Consider the following 20,923-nt stretch of genomic DNA (forward strand, 5'->3'; position numbering starts at 1 on the left):
ATCTGGAATTTGACAAATTGTACCTTCGAAAGTAACGGTTTCGAGCAGATTGCGTGTTGCCCGCTCCTACCCGCCCAGAAGTTTTCCCTTCTTATTAGTCTAGTTTACTTCTCGACCTCCGCGGCGCAAAAACGACGCCTTCGCCACGCCGCCCAGTCACGCCCACCTGATCACCACCTTTCCGCCCTCGGATTCCCACCCAACCTTGTGTTCGTTCAGCATCTTCTTAACCATCGGGCCGATGACGCCGCCGCGAGCGCCGCTGTGGCTACCTTTGCCGACGATCACCTCCAAACCGCCGTTCAACTCCAGCGCCGCTCCCAACGCCGCTATGAATTTCTCCCTCGCCCCCTCCGTGGTGAATCCGTGCAAGTCGATTGCCCCGAGGCCAACGTTCCTGTCAGTCTTGAACGTGACGGCCGCCAGCTTGTTGACCCTCGCCGTCAAATCCTCGATCTCCCCGCGAACTCTGATGATGTCCGCCTGGTGCGTCCTCGCGGTGGAGTGATCGCGTCGAGCCGTCGCCTGCTTCTTGAGTCCAATCAGCTTGTCCATGTACGCCCTCTTCGTCGCACGTTCGTCGTGAAACCTGTTGATATCCTGCCGCTGCCCCGCGACCGATCGGTCCCGATCCATGCGCGGGTCGCCCGTGTGGCAACCACCCTGTCGATCGCGTACCATCCCCAACACCCTGCTCTCGTCGTCGTCGTCGTCGTCGCCGCCGCCGCGCATCACGGTTTCCACGAACGCCTTCGCCGAGCCGTTCGCGCCGCGGCCCACGACAACGCCGCGGGACCACCGGGTTTCTGCCAACATCTCCCGCGTGATGTCGATCGCCTTCGACTCACGCGGCCTCGACTCGCCCCCCTCACCGCCGTCGCCGTTTTGACTCGTCCCCTCCGCCGCCGCCGCCGCCGCCGCCGCCGCCGCCGCCGCCGCGTCGTCGAGTCGCATCTTGTGCCGCCTCTCGGCGTCGATCTCGTTGAGCCTCGCCGCCGCCCAGTCCACGTCCCCCGCAGCCTCGGCGCCGTACAGCGTGTCCTCCACGACGCCCGGGTCGATGTCCGGGAACGCGTTCTGCAGGTTTCGCAGCTTGATCCTGTCCGTCGCGGGCCTGCGCGACCCCCACGACCCGACAGGGTTCGACGGCGCGTGAACCGGAGTGGGGCCCGCGGCGGCTCGAAGCCGCCTCGCCTCGTCAGCCTCGCGGTCGCGACGGTCCAGGGTGCGGTAGTCGAAAGACCCGGCCCACTCGTTCCACCCGCCGCCGTCGCCCGGGGGAGCGTACCCGCCGGTCGATCCCGCCCGCTCGTGGCCCTCGAACGAACGCGCGTGGTACTCGAAGCCGTCTGCTCCGTCGTAGACGCCGCCGCCCGCTTCCAATGCGACGCCGGCCGCCGCTTCCGCCGCGCGTCGCTCCTCATCGCGCAGCATCCGATCCAGCCACTCGTGCGCGTCGTATATGTCCCATCCGCACGTCCTCAGCGCGAGGAGGTACACGTCGTTATTCAAGCCGAGCGCGCAGACTCGTTCGGAAAAGTCTCGCACCAGATCCGCGACTCTCGAGAACTTGACATCCTCCGCGGGCTCATCCGACGCGGGCGGGCCGGCTCGCGCGGTGAACGTCCCGAAGTCCCCGCCGATGCCCTCGTTCGAGAAGAACGACGTCGACGTCGCCGAGTCCTGCCGCGGAAACTCTTGAAACTCTTGAAACTCTGGAAACTCTCGCTCGCGCTCGTACGGCGAAGCGGCGGAGGGACCGGCTCCTCCTCCTCCTCCTCCTCCTCGTCCGGCGGCGGCGGCGGCGGCGGCGGCGAACGGGTCGTCATCGTCGAGCCACCTCGGCGGTGACTCGGGTGCCGACGCGGGTGCCGACGCGGCGGCGTTGGTCCACTCGAAGCGATGCGCGTCGTTCGCGTTCACCCACCCGAGCCGGCCCATGAGCACCAGCGGCTTCCACGACTGCGTCTCGAGGTATGTCCCTGTCCTCATGGCGACCGCGAGCGTCTCCGCGCTCACTACGGCCCTCTCCGCGGGGGCGTGCGCGACGGTGACGTGGTGAACCTGGTTCGGGGTTTGGGCGCGGGGGGCTGGGGTGAGCGCGAGGTCCGTCGGGTCGGGTCAACTCGATTGTTTTGGTTTCTCTCGGGACGAAGGGTCGCGGGGCGCGCACCTCCGCGTCGGGCGTCGGCACGAAGTCCGGCACCTCCACGTGCACTGCGAGCGCGCGGTGGTCCTTCGCCAGGCCCAGTACGCGCAGCTCGCACCGAAAACCGCACAGGTCGTAGCCCGCCATGCGCTCCGGCGTCGGCCGGTGCCATATCGTCAGGTGATCCGCGCGCGTCGTCCAGTCGGAAGGGAGCGCAAGGGAGGAGTCCACCTCGGAGGCCCACCCGAGCAGCGCGAGGCGCGAGTCCTCATCCAGGAGGAACGCGGTGTAGCGAACCTCCTCGGCCGCGCCGCCGCCCATCATGGGCGCCAGGGTCCTCCCGCTGGTGTTGTTCGATGTGATGCACCCCCTCATATGCAAGCCGCGAGGAGCTGAGATCTTTTCGCCTGCGGCCACCTGCGGAAAATGAAGAACCACGAGAACCGACTCCTCATACAAAACACCCGCGTGTAAGAGTTCTCGCGGAAATATGCCGCCCTCCGGCCGCCGCTTGGAGGTCAGAATTCCATCAGGGCCGCATGACCGTCGAGACTGGGAAGCGATCGAGGGAGGATGACGAGCCAGACGTAGGACCCGCGCCGCCGCCTCCCGGCGCGGCGGACTCCGACGACGACGAAGACGCCTCGATGCCCGGCCCGGCGGGGCCGATGCCTCCCAAACCCAAGAAGCAGAAATCCCTCCCGTTCGAGCAGGTGTACCTCGACTCGCTGCCGAGCGCGCAGATGTACGAGAAGAGCTACATGCACCGCGACTTCGTCACCTTCGTGGCGGTCACTCCGGGCACTGATTTCTTCATCACGGCGTCGCACGACGGTCACCTCAAGTTCTGGAAGAAGAGGTTCGAGGGCGTGGAGTTCGTGAAGCACTTCAGAGCGCACGCGGGGCCGATCCTCGGCCTCAGCGTCAGCGCCGACGGCCTTTACTGCGCCACCATCGGCGCGGACAGGAGCGTGAAGATCTACGATGTAGTCAACTTCGACATGACCCTCATGATTCGCACGCAGTTCGTGCCCACCGCGTGCGAATTCGTGTACAGGAAGGGGGAGGCGCAGCAGAAGATCGCGGTGGGCGCGCCGGACGGCAAGATACACGTGTACGACGGAGCCAACGGGGATCAGACCCCGGTGCACACGCTCGAGCTGCACAGGGCGGCGGTCAGGTGCGTCAAGTACAACGCCGCGAAGAGGTGCTGTATCAGCTCCGACGACAGGGGCGTGATCGAGTACTGGTCGCCCGCCACCTATGAGGCGCCCGCAGCCGACGAGGTTGAGTTCAGGTTCAAGCTGGACACCGACCTGTACGCCCTGGCCAAGGCGAAGACCAAGGCGTTGTCCATGGAGGTGAGCCACGACGGCGAGCAGTTCTCCACCTTGGGTCCGGACAGGAAGGTGAGGGTGTTCCGCTTCGCCACCGGCAAGTTACGGTGCGTCATCGACGAGACTCTCGAGTCGGCCAACGACGTCCAGCGCGCGGGTGCGGCGGCGTACAAGCTCGAGGACATCGACTTCGGGAGGAGGCTGGCCGTGGACAGGGAGATGGGCAACAATCCCGATCTGGAGGTTGGGTTCCCAAACGCCATATTCGACGAGTCCGGGAACTTCTTGCTGTACTCCACGCTGCTCGGAGTGAAGGTGATCAACCTGGTGACCAGCCGGTGCGCGAGGATCATAGGAAAGGTTGAGAACACGGAACGATTCATGCGGCTGGCGATGTTTCAGGGTGTGCCGCAGAAGGACAAACGCAGCAGGGGCAGCGGAAAGGATACGAAACAGACTGTCGAGAAGGACCCCACGCTGGTGTGCAGCGCGTTCCACAAGACCCGGGTGTACCTGTTCACGCGGCGGGAGCCCGAGGATGGCGACGACGCGGCGGGGGGCAGGGACGTGTTCAACGAGAAGCCACTGGCGGAGCAGAGGGTGAGCGCTGCGTCCCTCGTGCCGACGGCGTCCACGTCACTAGCCCGCACCGCGATCATTCACACCACCGTCGGGGACATCCACATCCAGTTGTTCCCGGAAGCGTGCCCGAAGACTTGCGAGAACTTCACAACGCACAGCAGAAACGGGTACTATGACAACATCATCTTCCACCGCGTCATCAAGGGGTTCATGCTGCAGACCGGGGACCCGCTCGGGGACGGCACGGGGGGGGTCTCGATATGGGGCGGGGAGTTTGAGGACGAGATCACGAGGGATCTGAGGCACGATCGCCCTTATACGGTGTCCATGGCCAACGCGGGACCCAACACCAACGGATCGCAGTTTTTCATCACCACCGTCGCTACCCCATGGCTGGACGGCAAGCACACGGTGTTTGGCAGGGTGACCAAGGGCTCCGACGTCGTGCATGCCATCGAAAAGTCAAAGACCGATAAACAGGACAGACCGCACGTCGATATCAAGATGGTGAGCATCACTCTCGGGTACAAATAGCGAAGAAGTTTTCTGGGTGTTCGCTCAAGATAAAATGAATTCGAGTTATTTGAACTCCTCAAGGAGGGATCCCAACGCCCTGGCCCCCCTGCTGGCCATCTCCTTCGCGACCTGGATGTCCTGCTTAGCGTGGAGCGCCATCTTGTGCATGAGATCCCCCGCGGTCATGTCCACGTGTTCATCCATGGACCTCCTTCCGGACGAGCGGCCGTAGTAGTCATCTGACGAGATGGAGGTGGAGTTCGCGAACCTGCTCGCGCTGTTTCCGTTACCCCCGTACCCGTTGTCGCCACGGACGTCGTCGCCGTTGGAGAAGGCGCTGGACGAGATGGATTTAGCGCCACCGAACCTGCTCTGCGCCACGTCGTCGCGGGGAGGGGGCGCGGGCTTGGGCGCCATCCTCGGGTCGTTCTTTGCGCTCATGGACCTGAACCCCCGCGACCCGGTGCTAGCCGACGCGGGGTCGAAATCCTCCTTCGCATCCTCCCACTCCTCCTCCTCCTTCTTCTCCTCGCCGAACCCACCCACGTTGTACGCGAACCTGCCCTGGGAAGGGGGCGCGACGTGCGCGGCGGGGGCTCCGACGGTCACCACCTTGGGCGACGGAGGCTTCACCTCGCGCGCCGGATCTGCCTCACTGGGAGCCTGGTTGAAGAGGGAGTCGTCAACCTTTACCGTCAGCTTCTTGGCGCCGAGCCCGCCGGTTTTCTTGGCGCCCGCGGCAGTGGCGACGCGACGACCGGTCAGGATGCTGCTCCTTCCCGCAGGCCTGGCTGAGGGGGAGCTCGCGGCGGCCATGATGGGCTTGGGCACGATCTGCGGCTTCGGGGCCGCGGGCTGCGGCTTCGGGGCGGCGGGCGCGATCGGGGGCGCGATGTCTTCGAAAGGCTCGAAGAAATCGTGCGAGGTCTTTCCGGACGCAGCCGTCGGGCTCGTCACGGGGCTAACCACCGTCTTCTTCGCCGCCGCCTCCTTCGCGAGCAGCTGCTTGTACATCGCCGCGGCGCGGCAGGTGTACTTCTGCGCGATCTGGCCCCTCTGGCTCCCGCTCCAGCCGTGCTGCGAGAAGTAGAGCTCGGCCTTACGGTTACCGCCCGAAGACCTGAACACGTCGAGTTCCTCGGGTGTCCACTTGTCCATGTTCGCAGACTTGACCTGGGTGATGTGCACGCCCAAGGAACGATGGACGCCGGAGCAGTCGAGGCAGATGAAGACGCCAAAGTTCTTGCTCGTCCACCTCGGGTTCAGCGTCTGGCAGTCGAAGCAGTGCCTGTTTTCTTTTTTCGCCATGAGCTTGTTGAAGAGCTCATCGCGATCAGCCTGGTGCGCCATGGCGGCGCGATCACAAAAACACGGGCGCTAGGGACTCTGCCGTCGGCGCCGGTCAGCTCGGATAGAGATCGTCGGAGCCGCGGCTTTCCGGTGGTAGAGTGCCTTTTTCGACCACGAGCCGTTGATTGGACCCTTTGATTGGTCGATGATCCCGCCCGGCCGCATCTCGGCAGACTGGCTGGATAGTCTACCTTTTTTCACATCAGACGGGAATGTGCGAGTCAGGAAACCAGCAGCCAGTCACAGCCCCAGCCGAGCAGAAAAATTCAAACAGCAGAAGCACAGACAAATTGCCTCCGCAAGGTCTAGAGCGACGGGCGCACATCCGCCCGCGCCGTCGAGGAGTGACTCGCGCGCGCCTTGAACCTTCCGGCGGAGTGAACCCGCGAAACCGCGAGCGGCGAGTTCGCGATACACGAGCGGTCTTTGAGCTTCGATACTGCTCGAAGTCGGAGTCGTGGCTTTGCGGAGGGGGCGAGTCCTGCCGACGCGATGGCGGAGCAGAAGACCGAGCGCGAGTGCGCCATGGAGGCAGAGCGGCTCGGGAACAAGCTCAAGGGTGCCATGAACAGCGGAAAGTCGCAGCTGGTCAAGATTCTGAAGGTACGCAGCTCCGTCGAGCATCGAACACGAGCTCCCCACCACGTCCCACCCCCCGAGGAAATCTCGCCGCACAACGACTGAATTTGAACTGAGTCAACCTCGCCCCTTCGCCAACAGGACATCTCCGACGCGCTGAGCCGCGTGGGTCAGGGTGAGGACGGCGGTGAGATCAAGGATTTACCGAGGAAGCTCATCACCGCCACCTTGCTCAAGCACAAGGAGAAGGAGGTGCGCCTCTATGCCGCGCTCTGCCTCAGCGACGTCCTGCGCATCTTCGCCCCCGAGGACCCGTATCAGGACGACCTCGTTCTCAAGGGTGTCTACGTCGCGTTCCTGGACGCTCTCGCGCACCTGAAGGACCCTTCCAAGTCCACGTTCGAGTGTGCGCACGCGCTGCTGCAGAACATCGCGGCTATCGGCCTGTGCGTGCCCATGCTCGACCTGGAATGCGAGGGTGCGGATGCGCTGGTGCCACAGCTGTTTGAGACGCTGTTTGACGCGCTGAACCCTTCCAACGCCGGGCTGGTGGAGGAGGACGTGACCAAGGTCCTCGCCATCATGATCGAAGAGGACGAGTCGACGTCCCCGGAGGTGTTGCACGCGGTGCTGGAGCGGCTCATCCAACCGCTGCGGGGCGAGAACTCGGCGGCGCACTCGCTCGCGTGCAACCTGGTGCGGAAGAGCGAGAACAACCTTCAGCTCGCGGTGCAGCACTTCCTCACTGACGCGCTCAACACAAGGGGCGCGGGTGACCACCCGCTGAGCAAGAGGTACGCCGACGTCCTCGAAGCTGTGGCCGTGGTCGACTCCACCTCGCTCGTCACCGTCTGGCCGGTCATCATGGACGAGCTGCAGAACGACGACGAGGAGGCGAGGCTGCGCGCGGTGAGGCTCTTTGGCAGGATCCTGTCCGCGCCTGGAAGCGCGGTGGCGAGAGACTTTGGCAACTACCTCCAACAGTTCCTGAAGCGGTTCAACGACAAGTGCACTGCGGTGAGGGTTGAGATGTGCAGGTGGGGCGCGTCCTTCCTCCTCTGTGGCAACAACTCGGACCCGTCCGTGGCGAGGGAGGTTGTCGAGAGTTTCGACCAGAGGCTGCTGGACTTCAACCAGGAGGTCCGATGCGCCTCGGTGTCCGCCATCTGCGACCTGGCGGAGTCGTTCCCTAGGCTAATCGAACCCGAGCTCCTCAAGGCTGTTGGCGACCGGATGGTCGACAAGAAGAACTCGGTGAGACAGCTGGTGATGAAGAGGCTCAGCGCCGCGTACCGCGTCTACGTCGCTCGGTTTGCCGACACGGAGACGCCCCCCGCGGAGGCTTTGAGGTTTGACTGGATCCCGTCGCTTCTGCTGAAAGGATGTTACCAGCCAGACATCAAATACCACGTCGTGGAACCCATCCTCGCCGACCTTTTCCCCGCTAAGGTTAGCATGGAGCGTAGGTCCACGTACTGGCTGCAGGCACTCTGCTCCATGGACGAGGCTTCCTCCCGGGCGTTTACGCACATGCTCGGCGCCAAGCTCAAGGTTCAGCGCGACATGCGCGAGTACCTCTCGGTCAGGCAGAAGTCGAAAGCGTCGCAGCAGTCCCAGGGTGCAGAAGAGGCGGCGGAGGAGGTTGATGCGGAAACTCTTGCGCGGCAGTTTACCAAGGTTGGGAGCAACTTCCCAGACCCCAAGAAGGCTGCGGGTCACATGGAGAAGATTCATGCGATGAAGGATGGGAACATCTTCAGGGGCCTCTCCGCTCTGATCAAGCCCGAGACATCCGCTGCGGAGTGCGAGCGAATCACGGACGACATCCTGAAGAGGATTGGGAGCAAGAACCCCGCCTACGAGTGGGCCAAACTCCTGCTGGTGAAGCTCTCCCAGCAGCCCTTCGGCCGCGAGCACGTATGCAGGGTGCTGGAGATGGCGGTCGCAGCGGTGGATGACAAGGGAAAACTCTCGTCCGTGACTGCAGCGCTGCAGCACCTGGTGCAGCTCGCGACCAGTTCGCCGCACGTGTTCGGGGTAGTCGCCAAGGATCTCACCAGCCTCGTGCACCACGGGAATGAGAACGTGGTGGAGATGGCGTGCAGGATAACCGCATCGGCTCCAAGCTGCCTCGACGGCACCTCCACGTTGCAGGGCGCGATCATCGATCGGCTCAAGGTGCTGTGCGTGGAGGGTACCGGCGCGCAGGCAAAGCAGGCGGCGCGCACTCTGGTGTGGCTAGCGTGTCATGGCAAGGAGGGACTCGGTCACATCAAGGAGGTGCTCGAGGTCATTTCCGAAGCTGCGAGGGACGATGAGCTGCTGGACAGCAACCTGCCGGGGGTGCTTGCAACCGTGAGTGTCGTTGGACAGAGGATGCCCGCACTCTTCATGCAGCACGTTGATGACATCGAGACCTTCATCGTCAAGGACCTGATGGCGCGACCGCTGCCCCAGAGCCCTAAATCCTCGCGCGTCAGCTCCCTCGCGCAGATGCAGTCGAGCGGCTTGAAGGCGTTGGCGATTGGCTGCACGCGCTCGCAGGACAAGTCACAGGCAGCGACGCGATCTGCGTACACGAAGCGCGTCGTGGATGTGCTCCGGTCGATTTTGTTGGCCGATGCGAACGATATGGAACGGTTTGGAAGCGCCGCGGACGCCGCCCACCTCCGCGTCGCTGCGGGGAAGGCCTTCCTCGTCCTTGTCAGGTCCACGCCCTCGTTTGTGCAGCCGGATTTGTTCGTTTCCACCTCGCTCCTCGTGAAGGAGTCCCCCGCAGAGATGATCGGCAAGTTCGAGCACGGTATCATCAAGCACGGCCTACCGCAGGCTTTCGCTGCACCGCTCGCTCTGTGTGCCGTCGGTCACGACTCGATCACGAGAAAAACCGCCGCCGATGCTCTGAGCTCCATCTTTGCCAACTTGCGAAGGCGATCCGTCGAGTTCAGGGAGAGGTATGCCTCATCAATGGACGCCGCGGCGCTCAACAGGACAGCTCTGACCCACTCTGCGGAGTACACATTGCCGTATCTCGTCTTCCTCCTCGCGCACCATCCGGATCTGCCCAGCAAGGAGACAGGCGCGGCGAACAATGGAGTGGCGTACCGCCCCTTCCAACAGATGGTCAGCTTCCTTGTCGGCACGCTCACCGCTGGTTCCAAGCAGTGCCTGCCGGCTGCGCTGAAGATGATGAGGGCGCTGAAGGGGACGGTGGACTCGACGAACGTGGATCTGAGCCACGGGATATACGTCATGTCGGATATCGTGCTCCTCGTGCTCAACAAGCTGGCCACGCAGAAGGGTTGGGACACCAGTCAGTTCCCCGGACAGATCTCCTGGCCGAAGGCTTTCTTCACGCTTCAGGAGCGCCGCGCGAAGGGCGACCCCATCGATGAGGGCGGGGCTCCCAGGGTTGGGGACTACAGCCACCTCCCTGTGGGATTCGAGCTCAAGGCCGCCGCGGCTCCCAAGCAGGCTGACGGTCAAAGGTCCAAAACTGCTCCCAGGCGCTCCAGAAAGAAGGATCCCAAGACGCCGCTGCGAAAGAACGTCGCCGCGCCCTCCCGCAGGCTGCCCTCCCGCGCCGCGAGGAGGGCTGCCTTTGTAGACACGGACGGCGAGGAGGATTACGACGAGGACGAGGATGCCATGATGGAGGTTGACGGCGACGACGACGGCGCGAACCTGGCCACCTTTGGACTGCGCCGGGAGCCCGCCCTGGAACTTCCCGCGCCTTCGGGCTGGAAGGGCGAGGAAGAGGAGGCCGAGGAAGAGGAGGCCGAGGAGGAGGAGGAGGAGGAGGAGGAGGAGGAATTTGAGGAGGAGTCCGACGATGAGCCCTCGGAAGACGAGAACGAGGCTCTGGCGAACGAGGGCGACGAGGCTCTGGACTCCCCTGTCATGGGGAAGAGGAAGAGCGGAGCTCCCCTGGCTGTTCGAACCAACACTCCGCCCCCCATGTCCAGGAGCGCCAGGACGGCGGCGAAGGTTACGAGCCCCTTGGCGGACAAGCGCAGGACGACCGCCGCGAGCTCTTACGATCCGGAGAACCTGGACGGGGCGACCATCGGGAGAGTCAGCAAGCAGCGCAGGCGGTGAGACGGTTGAGTACGCGGGAAAGACGGAACGGCGCACACGGAGGAGAGAGTGAACGCACACGTCCACGCGAACATTGAAATGAGAACCAAGTCTGTATGTCTAAAGCGTACGGTGCACACTCGCGGTGAAAGTCGGGCGTTGAGTGGGGGCTGGATCCCACTGGAAGCTGCGGCTGGGCACCCACCAAAATATGTCGTCTGAATCCGAACTTTAGAACTAGAACGCGGTTAGGAAATGAGCATGGGCATGGTCGGGTGCCTTTTCGTTCGAAATAAATGCCTCGGCCGCTGAGTGTGTGCTCAGAGACGTGCGGCCTGGGGCTCCGTGAACTTGAACGTGGCACCGCCGACAGACGCAGCAGCGATGGCGGAATGGAGGGTCACGACGGATGCATCCGAGACGGACACCGGAGCCTTTCTCAAGGTGGGATCTTACCACTGCACTACCAACCGCACCCACCTTTTTCGACCGTCGCGACGCTAAGCGCAGGACGCACGCTAACTGACGAGCTCACCGTTTTCATCGCAGGCTTTGAGAGAACAGGAAGGTAGATCGGGGGATGTCGAGGACGCCGGACCGTCTTTGGTGAGTGTGTTTCTCTTAATTCGATGCCCAAACGCGCGAGGTGATCCCCGTGAGCTGAAAGGACGCCCCTCCCTCTTTCACCAGGTAACTTCAAAAGGCGCGGTGAAGGTAATCTTGCTCGGCGACTCGGCGGTCGGGAAGTCCAAGCTGGTAGAGAGGTTTCTGATGGACGGGTACCAGCCTCAGCAGCTGTCGACGTTCGCTCTCACGCTCTTCAGATACGAGTTCAAGCACCCGGACGGCAGGTTGGTGGCTGTGGACTTTTGGGACACAGCCGGGCAGGAACGCTTCAACAATCTGCACCCTTCTTACTTCTACAAGGCACACGCGTGCGTGCTAGCGTTCGACGTGACCAGGAAGGTGACGTACAAGAACCTGGATAGGTGGTACCATGAGCTGAGGGAGTACTGCCCGGGGATTCCGACGATTTGCGTGGCGAACAAGATTGACATCGACTACAGGGTGACGGAGAGGAGCTTCGCGTTCCCTACGAAGCACAAGCTCCCATTCTTCTTTGTCTCGGCGTCGGACGGTACGAACGTCGTGAAGGTGTTCCAGCAGGCGATCATGATGGGTTTAGATCACAAGGAGAATCCGAGCGACGATTTTATGACCATGGCGCTCGAATTACTTGGGGAATGATGATATCAAGATAGCTAGAACTACGTAATAGAGGGCATCGCGCATTTGCCTAGAGATACGGCCGCCATCTACGCCGTGCAAGCTCGTCTTGTCCACCGCACTCGTTCAGCTGGCTGTTACAGCCCCATCACGTGCACTGAGAGGAAACAAGTAGAGAGTGGCGTCAATAATCGACCGTTTTGACAGGACAGAAGAGGCTACTAATAACGGTGCGAGGTCACTGGGCACCCATGAAGAAATCCATGACTTTCCCGACTACCCCGGAGAGGAGGTACGCCAGCACGAGTAGCATCAGCGGATACGACGCCGCGCCGAACATACCCCCACCCCCTTCCCCGGTGCTCACCTTTTCTTCCTCGAGAGGAGTAGGCGGGGGACCCTCCTTGTACAAAACGCTGACTGAGTTCACGCAGTGCCTCTCCATGGTGGGCGTGAAGCCCTCGTTCTCAAACACGTGGCCAAGGTGACCGTCGCACGCCCCGCACATGATCTCCACGCGCTTCATGCCGAAGGTCATGTCGGTCTCGGTGATGAGCGCGCCCTTGTAGCACTTGTCGAATGCGGGCCAGCCGCAGCCTGAGTTGAACTTAGACTGCGCAGAGTACAGTGGGTTTCCGCAGCCCTTGCAGACGAAATGCCCCTCCTTGGGGAAGAACTTGTCGTACTCTCCGGTACCTGCGGGTTCGGTGCCCTTCTTGCGAAGGACCTGAAAGGACGTCTTGTCCAGCTGCGAGATTGCAGTTGACGGAGGGGCACAGTCAGCAACGGGCAAGATCGAGATGTATGTGCGGACCGGACGAAGATGGCTTGGTAGACTATCGATTTCTCACCTCTTTGGCCCACTCGGCGTCGCTCTTCTCGACGCGCTGAACCATCACGATTGTGGAGCTCCCTCGAAATGTACGGGCTTGGACGACTCCAGATAGCTTGATGCTCCTGGAAACAGAACAACGAGAGTTGATCTGACGCGAGAGAGCGTTCGTGGCCACGGCGCGGACGGCAGCCATGGTGACTGTGTTATCCACGGAACCACGTCACCAACAATAATCCCAACTGCCAAAATCGAGGAAATGGGCCGAAATCAAAATTGTCGAAAGTCGAGCGAAACGAAGTAAGATACCTGTCATAAATAAATAGTTAACACATTGAGAGTACGAAGGTCTAACCGAACGAACCATCACGAAAGTGGCTTGATCGAGCGGGTATGATAAAAGCGCAAGACGAATCAGATTTTTTTACGAACAAAGAACGGACGCATGGTTTTCGAGAGCAGACAGCTGCTTGACCGCCTGCATCCTAACGAAGAAGAAACGTGTGGACGGAATCACTCTACTACCTTCGTAATAGCTAGAGCTACGAGTGTAATCTAAAATAGGAGTTAAACCAATGGACGTATTCCAAGGTGAACAGAGAAAAGGTGTACGAAGGTATCATCGGTGCAGTGGCGGATCAAGCAAGTAGTCTAGACTATAAAAAGCAATTCATCCCTATCAGAACGCTGATGAGCCGAAAGGCCGTCGCAAGATACAACAACATAAGTAGACTAGACTAAAAATGAACGAAGTAGGGACAGCAACATTACGTGTGCCTCGTTCAGGAAGACCAAGAATAAGGTATTATCGAAGTGAATAAGGCTGATCAAAGACGTGTTGCGCCGGGTCTTATGTGGACGACAACAAGATATTACCTGCGATCGACACGAATGAATAAGAAACAAAATTATAGCGGTTTGGAGAACAATTCGCGTAAAGGATAACGATGAACAAGAAACGAGAGGGAACAAAGCCTAACGAAATAAAAGGACGTGCAGGGAAAAGTTTGCGAGCTGGTTCCTTTCTCCCTCAGAAGATAAAACACCTTCGCCAGATACCAGCTCCGTTGAAGATATCGACCAGACTTTATTAATGCAAGTGATGCAACCAAGTTGTGCCGTATTGACCTAAATGCGGCGTATCTTTGCGATGCTCCAAGCAATATTAGGCATAGCTTAATGCAAAAACAGCGCATCATGACGATTAAACAAGCGCTCATAAAAAGTGAAGATCGAACGGATCAGGCGCATCTCAGTTGAGTGAATGTAAATGTTAACAATCATTCCTCATTTATGCAGGAAAAACTGCGCTCCGTCAAAGCGATGAACAATGCCAATGAACTGATTTTGCATTTAACTAAACCTGTGACGATATACAATGTGCGTGAGCGATGTTGTCGACGACTTTGCTAATAACAGATTTATGGAGATTACAATGGATGAATGGTGAAACATTTTCTTAAGTAATATTGATGCTAAAAATGTATGGACTTTCACTTGACGCTGTCAACTCGATGTTTACTTTCGCACAAAGCTTACGTGCTAAAGAGGTGAGTTGCTGTACATGCCGAAGCATAGAGCGACGAGCAAGCGTAAGCCATGATATCAGTCGAAACTGTGTCCTTCACAATTGTTAGTAAGGAATGAGACAATAATTCAGGCCAGCTGTTGTTTCTCCGGACATCCCTCTTTGCGAGCATCGCATATCTTTCCATTCCTATCTTGAGTTCCATGTCACGCGTTATATTATTATTCCCTATTCTCCTGGCTTTAATGCATTCGATTTAGACGCCGACGTTTGAGAGATAAGTGCATTCTTCTGTGTTCTACTCAGCAGGCTCAAGATTTCATTGTTACGGTCTCTGTGCTTTTTGTCGCTCACCCCGTTGGTTTTTCGTTTAGTGCTCTTTGGTGCAAACTCTTCCGATCGTCGAGAACGAGGATGCCTGTTTTTTTCGTCAACTTTCGGTTTATTCTCTGTACAGCGCCGCCAATGAAGAGCGCTGGTTTTCCAAATCACGGCTTTTGATGTCCGCGTTTTCGTTTCATGTGTACTTAACTCAATCGTAACATGCGTCTCGGTTTGTTTTTACGGTTGCTTTACGCATCGGCTTCACTCCGATTCAATCCGAGCTCGCAGCGGGCATCCAATGCGCATACTCCTCGTATTCAGTCTGAGAACTTCGTTTCCCGTCATCTGAAACTCGTTCTTCCTTTCTCCCGACACTCGTTTGAACCTCAGAGGGTTTATGTTTAGTGGATTTTGGGTGGTTCCGGAGCCCAAAGCCGGTGTTTGTGAACTCTCGATCGACCTGGTGTCTTCTGCCTCTTTTTTGATTTTCGGAGCCGATTTTTGGCATTTTTTTCTCCCGACGATCGGAGGTGTTTGGACAGAGTCCAGGTTGCGTGGTGCTCACACAGCGTGGGAGGCGAGGCCGTGAGGGCATACCCGTTCTGTACCATGAGATGCACTGTCCGACGGCTGATTGTGTACACCGTGCTCATCACGTTGATCTCTTACACGGGTTTCCGCCTGACGCAGCCGGTGAGCATCCCGATCAGCAACCCCGCGGCAAATGTCGGCATCGTGAGATCGGCAGGTGTTCAAGCGGGAGGCGAGACGCGCGAGCCGAGGATGGGCGCATCGGAGCCTAAAATCGACGTTGCAAGCGTCACACCGATCGTTCCAACGGAAACGCGTGTCGATGACTTGGAGGAACAGCCCACCTCATCTCCTCCTCCACCTCAACCCGCCCAGCCTCGCGCTCCCCCTCCTCCACCCACTCCTCTTCTCGGGGCGGATGATCAGGTCGTCGTGAAAGCTGAGGGAAACGCCACCGTAGAGACTGAGGTTAACGCGACGAGGATCCACGTGGGCAAGCCTGGGGAGTACGTCGCGCCAAAGTCGAAGCTCGCGGAGGACAATCAGCTCACCGCGGAGCTCGTTGGCAGGTACGCCGAGGATAACATTGTGATGGTGACTTGGGCGAACCACCACTACCACGACTTCGTCAGGAACTGGGTGAGGAACGTTCGAAAATGTGGCATGCGAAACTACATGGTCGGCGCGATGGACAACGAGTTGCTAGAAAAGCTCATCGACGACGAGGTGCCCACGTTTGCCATGCAGAGCGGGCTCACGACGAAGGACTTTGGTTGGGGCACGGCGAACTTCCACAAGATGGGTCGCAAGAAGATTGAGCTTATCCATCTGTTCACGGAGATGGGCTTCGACATTCTCGTGTCCGACGTGGACACCGTGTGGCTGCGTAATCCGCTCCCGTACATGGCCAAGTACCCCCACGCAGACGTGCTGACGTCGAGCGATCACTTGGCCAACACCGCGGAGGGTGAGGGACTCGAAGATCCAAGGAAGGCGCACTCGGCTGCTAACATCGGCATCATGCTGCTTCGCGACACCGCGAAGGAGCTCGCAAAGGAGTGGGTGGATGTGCTGGAGAAGGATGACAAGGTGTGGGATCAGAACGTGTTCAACGATCTGTACAGGCGCGGCGGAGGACCTTCCGTGAAGGATGATAAAAACGTCGTCACGGGATATGACGGCAAGCTGAAGGTGGGCATCCTTCCCGTCAGCATGTTTGCGAGTGGGCACACCTATTTCGTCCAGAGGATGCACGAGAAGGTTGGTGTCGAGCCTTATGTGGTGCACGCTACTTTTCAGTACTCGGGTACCGAGGGTAAACGACATAGGATGCGCGAGGCACTGCTCTGGGAGGACTCGCCTGAGTACTACGACCCGCCCGGAGGACTTCTGGTGTTCACGCCGGACGTTCCGAAGGAGCTCCTCGATAACTCGCAGAGCGTTGAGGGTCACTTCGATCTCGTGAACCATCAGATCCTGCAAGTTAGGAGCGCGCTTCAGGTTGCGCAGAAGCTCGGTAGGGTCCTGGTCATGCCCGAGTTGTACTGCGGCTTTGACCGGTGGTGGGCTCCGCACAAGGGAACTATTCCGGGCTCGGACACAACGCTGCCATACCTGTGTCCGATGGACCACGTGTTCGAAGTGGAGACGTGGATGAGGGAGCAACCTGTAGAGGAATCTGGACCACACATCGATTTCAGGGAATACAGCTTCTTCCGAAATCCCCTGGTGCCAACAAACGTGAGGGACTCAACCGTGACGGTGAGTCTGGTTGACGAGTGCGGCCGGGAAGAGTGCACCCAGGCGGTGGGGAAGGCCGCGCCCGCCGGCCAGGACACTATCGTCGCCGCAAGAAACTTTACTGACGTCCAGGTCCAGACGCTCCTGACGGAATACAAGGACGTCAAGGTGCTGAACTTCACCTCGATGGTTGGGGCGTTCAGTCAGTTTGAGGACCCGGAGGATGCCAAAAAGTTTTCCAACCGAATCAAAAAGTACGCGGCGATATGGTGCTGCAAGCACAGGAACCCGGGCCACATTTGGTACGACATGGAGTTTGACATCGTGCCACACGTCGATCGTCACAATAGGAAATGGGACGGGGGGAAGAACAAGTGGAAGCTGGTCACGGGGCCTTGACGTGGCCGAGTTGTTTTTTATCATTCTTTCACTCTCTCTTTTTTATTACTTGGACTCGGGCGCCACTACTCCGAGGTAGGTCAGAACCAGTCCGTCTTCGTAGGCTTCGATTTCGTGGGGCTCCTCCGGTCCCACCGTGCAGCACACGCCCGTTCTCAGCTCGAAAACCTCGCGCGGCTCGTCGCTCTCGCTCGCTCCCGCCTGCCATACCCGAAACACTCCCTTGCCCCCGCCAACCAGGAAAATCTCGTACTGTTACATCAGGGTTGTGAGGCCAGGTCGTCAGGTCGAGTACGCGTGGGAGGATGCGGGAAGAAAGGACTCACCTTTGAGGGGTGGACGTGCCTCTCGATGCGGAAGCCGGCCGGTAGGTTCGCGGTTGAGCAGTTGGTCACACCAGGAATTTCGTCGTATGTCAAGAAGTCGCGAACGAGGGACTGCGTCTCCTGGTGGTACAGCGATCTCGTCGGCAGCAGGTCGGCGGCTGCCGCTCGCACCTTTACGGGAGGGTAGCCCGCGGGACCGGGATCGACGGACGCCGGCATTAGGCGATCCGCTGGAATGCTCGCGAGTTCGGCCATCGCGAAACCGGTCTCAAACCGTGTCACCGGCCAGTGAAAATGGTCGGCACCGGCAGGGTCACTGCTGTGGTTCTTTTTGCCGTTGGAGAATTTCCAGGTGGAGTGCAGTGGCGGAGGCACGGAGACGCCATGCTTGTGGTCTCAGGCATGGCCTAGACGATATGAGACGAAAGATGGACGCGGAAGGGTACGACGCGGCGGTCGAAGCCGCCGACCGCAGGATAGCGCAGCTCATGCTCGACCTCGGGCGACTCGTGGACAAGCAGGCGAGCCAGTCGGGGAGCGCTGGCGCGGGTCACATCGCCGAGCGGGTTAAACGCGAGTCCGACTCCGCCGTTCGCAGAGGATATTCCAGCGCGGCGAAGGAGTGGGAAGAGCTCTTCGGCGCCGGCGGTGATACTGACGAGGAGGTGGAGCGCTCGTCGTCACGTCTTCCGACGCCCACAGCCAGGACCACGACGTCGATGTTCCCGCCACCGAGCATCGCTGTCGCGTCCACCAGGGGGGACACCGAGGTGGCGACACGATACAGGTCAACTGTTGATGCGAGCCACCCACAGAATGCGTCTTCGTCCACGCGCGTGTCGTCGTTCCCCGTGCTGCGTCGGGCCATCGAGACAATCCTCGCCGACTCGTCTCCCTCGGCGATCGACGGCGCACTGGAAAATGAGCGCCGGACCACCTTCGCGATGCGCAGAGGGTTCGCGGAGCTGGTTGAGAGAAGGCGGGTGGCACAAATTGAGTCATTGCCTACGCCGCCGACGCCGCGTGTGGAGGTTGTCTTCCACCGCGGCGTGCAGACAGACCCAGACCTGTGCACCCAGCCAGCACCAAAAACTTCTAAAACTTTGGAGGACGTCTACATCGATCCCGCGTTGCTGGAGGAAACCTCGACGCATCGAACGGTGCGCGGAAAATCATGCAACGAGACGCAGCGGCCACCGTGGGGCGGTGGGGGCGGGCGCAAGCCACGGAAGGAGACGGTCGGCGGAGGATGGAAAAGAGTCGACGCAAACAAGCCTAAAGAGGACCGCTTCGAGCCCATCCAAATGGCGGATGCGCCAAAGAAGCTCTCCCGGTTCGAAGCGAGATGCGCGTTCGCGGTGAGCCGTCACCTTGCGGGCCTCATCGAGGCTCGGAGACGGGAGGTTCTCGACGACTGGGGCTGTGAGCATAGCCACGGGTTTGAGGGTGTTGAACTGTTCGTCCGGGTTGAGGCGCGGGAGCTGACAGACCCAGATGAGGCGGAGAACGCGCGGAGGCGAGGAGTCTTCGTGGGTGCGGGCGATCGAGTATTCGTCCCGCTGGAAGGTCACCACGTGCGACGGGTCAGGCTGTACCTGGGACACCCGATGAGCTGCCTCGGCGTGGGCAAACCCGGTCACGTGTTCCTCGGAAGCGTCAGGGTCGACTACGACAACGCGGGACGGGGCGAGCTTCCGGAGCTGTGCAGGGCCTGCGTGTGTCGTAAGAAACTGGAAGGGTCCGATTCGTTCAGGTACTTCGCACAGTACTCGATTCGAGAGCACCGGGACATCTTCCGGCACGCCGTGCGCCTGTTGCACAACGGGTCCTAAATCCTTATCTAAGTGTTTGCAAACTAGTTTAGCGAGAGTTAGCATCATTACTCCATCGCGAAATGGTCCGGGTGGTCCTCATCGTCTTCACATGCCTTCCCATCCTCCTTCGCGGCCGCCGGCAGGAAGAAGCGCGGGTGGAAAGCCGCAGTCGGCGATGTCTGTGGATCCCTCGTCTTAAATTCCCGGTTGGGCGTCGAGTGCAGCAGCGACATCCGCTTCATGATCGCCTGCTTGCGTAGGTCGGTCCTCGGCGAGGGATCTGCCGACGGAGACGACGGCAACACCATACTCACGTCGGCGGGAAGCACGAAGCTTGGCGCGACGAAGCTCGGCGCGACCAGCGGCGGCAGAGGTCTGGCCAACTGCTGCGACAGCGCGGATCTGCGGCGCAGGAGGAGCGAGTCTGGCACCACGATCTTCTCCGACGACGGGTCCCACGTTTGCCCTGGATTCATTTCGTGTCCGGTGGCGGACGAGAAGGACGCGAGCCCGCGATCCGTCGGCGTCGCTGAGACCCTTCGCTCCACCGATTCTGTGTCATCCTTGTCGTCGACGTCCTTGTCGCTCTCGCTCCGACCCGTGCTCATCGCCGACGCGCTCGTGTCCATCGTCGCCGCGGCCGTTCCCCCGAACGGTGTGGTCGACGACGGTGACGCCGCACCGTCGGACACCCTCGGGCTGCGCGTGCCCTGCCAGGGGAATCTGAACCCGCCGCGGTCGTCCGGGGAAATCGACATCGGGGAGACGTTCAGCTTCTGCAGGTTGTTGGCCATGAGCTCGCTCAGCGCGCGCTTCGGAGACGCGCCGAAAGCCCGCGTCGGCTGCACGTCGTCGTCCGGTCCCAGGAATGACTCCGATCGTTGGCGCTTCGGTGGGATTCTGACGCCCCGGCTGGTGTCGGCGAACTGGTAGCCGCTGTCTGGCGCGAATGGGTTGGCGTGCTGCCACCCGTGCGAGTTGGCGAACGAGGGAGACGCGAACGAGTCATCCGGCGTCGGCGCCCTGACCTCGTCAGCGGCGCCCCGGTCTCCCGGCGGGGCGACCCCAACATCGGCGCCGAGGACGACCCGCGTTTCCTTGGGGGGGGCGACCCCGTCTCCGTTCGTGCCTACTCCAGTTCGCGCCAGATCCATCCCACACCCTTTATGGCCCACCGCGTGCTTCCGACACGGCTAGCGAGCGGACATCGTGCGAGCGATAGGTGTTCGAGGGGTATTGTCTGTCTGCGTCGACCAACCGCGCCTCCCGCCTGTGATGCGCCTGAGCGGCGCGCGTGCGAACTTAGGCTGGTCCACTGGACTCCCGGGCAGCTGGTTACTGGCCAAGTGGTTCTTTCATATTTCTAAGATTCCTCCATATGGAAGTCAGTCTAATTCGCGTGATAATTATTAATGTCGCAGCAAGTGGTCTTCATGGTGTAGTTGGTTATCACGTTCGCTTTACACGCGAAAGGTCCTCGGTTCGAACCCGGGTGAAGACACAATACATCTTTTTTCCTGACTAATTGCCCACACGGACACCGGATTTTGTTTGCGTGTTTTGCCTCTGGTTCCAACCCTCGATTCAAATATTTCAAACAGGGGAGTTTTTA

The 20,923-nt window shown here is 60.1% G+C and overlaps 8 protein-coding genes across 8 annotated transcripts; 5 read left to right on the plus strand and 3 right to left on the minus strand.

Moving 5' to 3' along the window:
* Window positions 1–22: 22 nt before the first annotated feature.
* MICPUN_53580 (predicted protein) lies at window positions 23–954 on the minus strand (the record flags this gene model as incomplete). The annotated part of the gene is made up of 1 exon (XM_002506834.1): window positions 23–954. One exon carries the CDS (start codon window positions 952–954, stop codon window positions 157–159), a length of 798 nt encoding a protein of 265 aa, XP_002506880.1. The 3' UTR covers window positions 23–156.
* Window positions 955–2,817: 1,863 nt separating this feature from the next.
* MICPUN_98423 (predicted protein) lies at window positions 2,818–4,602 on the plus strand (the record flags this gene model as incomplete). The annotated part of the gene is made up of 1 exon (XM_002506686.1): window positions 2,818–4,602. One exon carries the CDS (start codon window positions 2,818–2,820, stop codon window positions 4,600–4,602), a length of 1,785 nt encoding a protein of 594 aa, XP_002506732.1.
* Window positions 4,601–5,962, minus strand: MICPUN_109642 (predicted protein). Its single transcript, XM_002506835.1, has one exon. The coding sequence runs from the start codon at window positions 5,932–5,934 to the stop codon at window positions 4,648–4,650; it is 1,287 nt and encodes a 428-aa protein (XP_002506881.1). The 5' UTR covers window positions 5,935–5,962; the 3' UTR covers window positions 4,601–4,647.
* A 464-nt stretch (window positions 5,963–6,426) lies between these two features.
* On the plus strand, window positions 6,427–10,712 carry MICPUN_64838 (predicted protein; the record flags this gene model as incomplete). The annotated part of the gene is made up of 2 exons (XM_002506687.1): window positions 6,427–6,537; window positions 6,655–10,712. The coding sequence occupies 2 exons, from the start codon at window positions 6,427–6,429 to the stop codon at window positions 10,609–10,611; spliced, it is 4,068 nt and encodes a 1,355-aa protein (XP_002506733.1). The 3' UTR covers window positions 10,612–10,712.
* Window positions 10,713–10,974: 262 nt separating this feature from the next.
* MICPUN_104608 (predicted protein) lies at window positions 10,975–11,841 on the plus strand (the record flags this gene model as incomplete). Its single annotated transcript, XM_002506688.1, has 3 exons — window positions 10,975–11,034; window positions 11,140–11,196; window positions 11,281–11,841. The coding sequence occupies 3 exons, from the start codon at window positions 10,975–10,977 to the stop codon at window positions 11,836–11,838; spliced, it is 675 nt and encodes a 224-aa protein (XP_002506734.1). The 3' UTR covers window positions 11,839–11,841.
* On the minus strand, window positions 11,819–12,713 carry MICPUN_96102 (predicted protein; the record flags this gene model as incomplete). Its single annotated transcript, XM_002506836.1, has 3 exons — window positions 11,819–11,974; window positions 12,185–12,565; window positions 12,669–12,713. 3 exons carry the CDS (start codon window positions 12,711–12,713, stop codon window positions 11,966–11,968), a joined length of 435 nt encoding a protein of 144 aa, XP_002506882.1. The 3' UTR covers window positions 11,819–11,965.
* Window positions 12,714–14,720: 2,007 nt separating this feature from the next.
* MICPUN_64841 (glycosyltransferase family 77 protein) lies at window positions 14,721–17,253 on the plus strand (the record flags this gene model as incomplete). Its single annotated transcript, XM_002506689.1, has 2 exons — window positions 14,721–14,821; window positions 15,032–17,253. The coding sequence occupies 2 exons, from the start codon at window positions 14,721–14,723 to the stop codon at window positions 17,169–17,171; spliced, it is 2,241 nt and encodes a 746-aa protein (XP_002506735.1). The 3' UTR covers window positions 17,172–17,253.
* A 672-nt stretch (window positions 17,254–17,925) lies between these two features.
* Window positions 17,926–20,608, plus strand: MICPUN_106624 (predicted protein; the record flags this gene model as incomplete). Its single annotated transcript, XM_002506690.1, has 2 exons — window positions 17,926–19,250; window positions 19,455–20,608. The coding sequence occupies 2 exons, from the start codon at window positions 17,926–17,928 to the stop codon at window positions 20,242–20,244; spliced, it is 2,115 nt and encodes a 704-aa protein (XP_002506736.1). The 3' UTR covers window positions 20,245–20,608.
* Between the last annotated feature and the right edge of the window lie 315 nt (window positions 20,609–20,923).

This window comes from Micromonas commoda, chromosome 16 (genome assembly GCF_000090985.2).
Source record: "Micromonas commoda chromosome 16, complete sequence".
NCBI classification, from domain to species: Eukaryota; Viridiplantae; Chlorophyta; class Mamiellophyceae; order Mamiellales; family Mamiellaceae; genus Micromonas; species Micromonas commoda.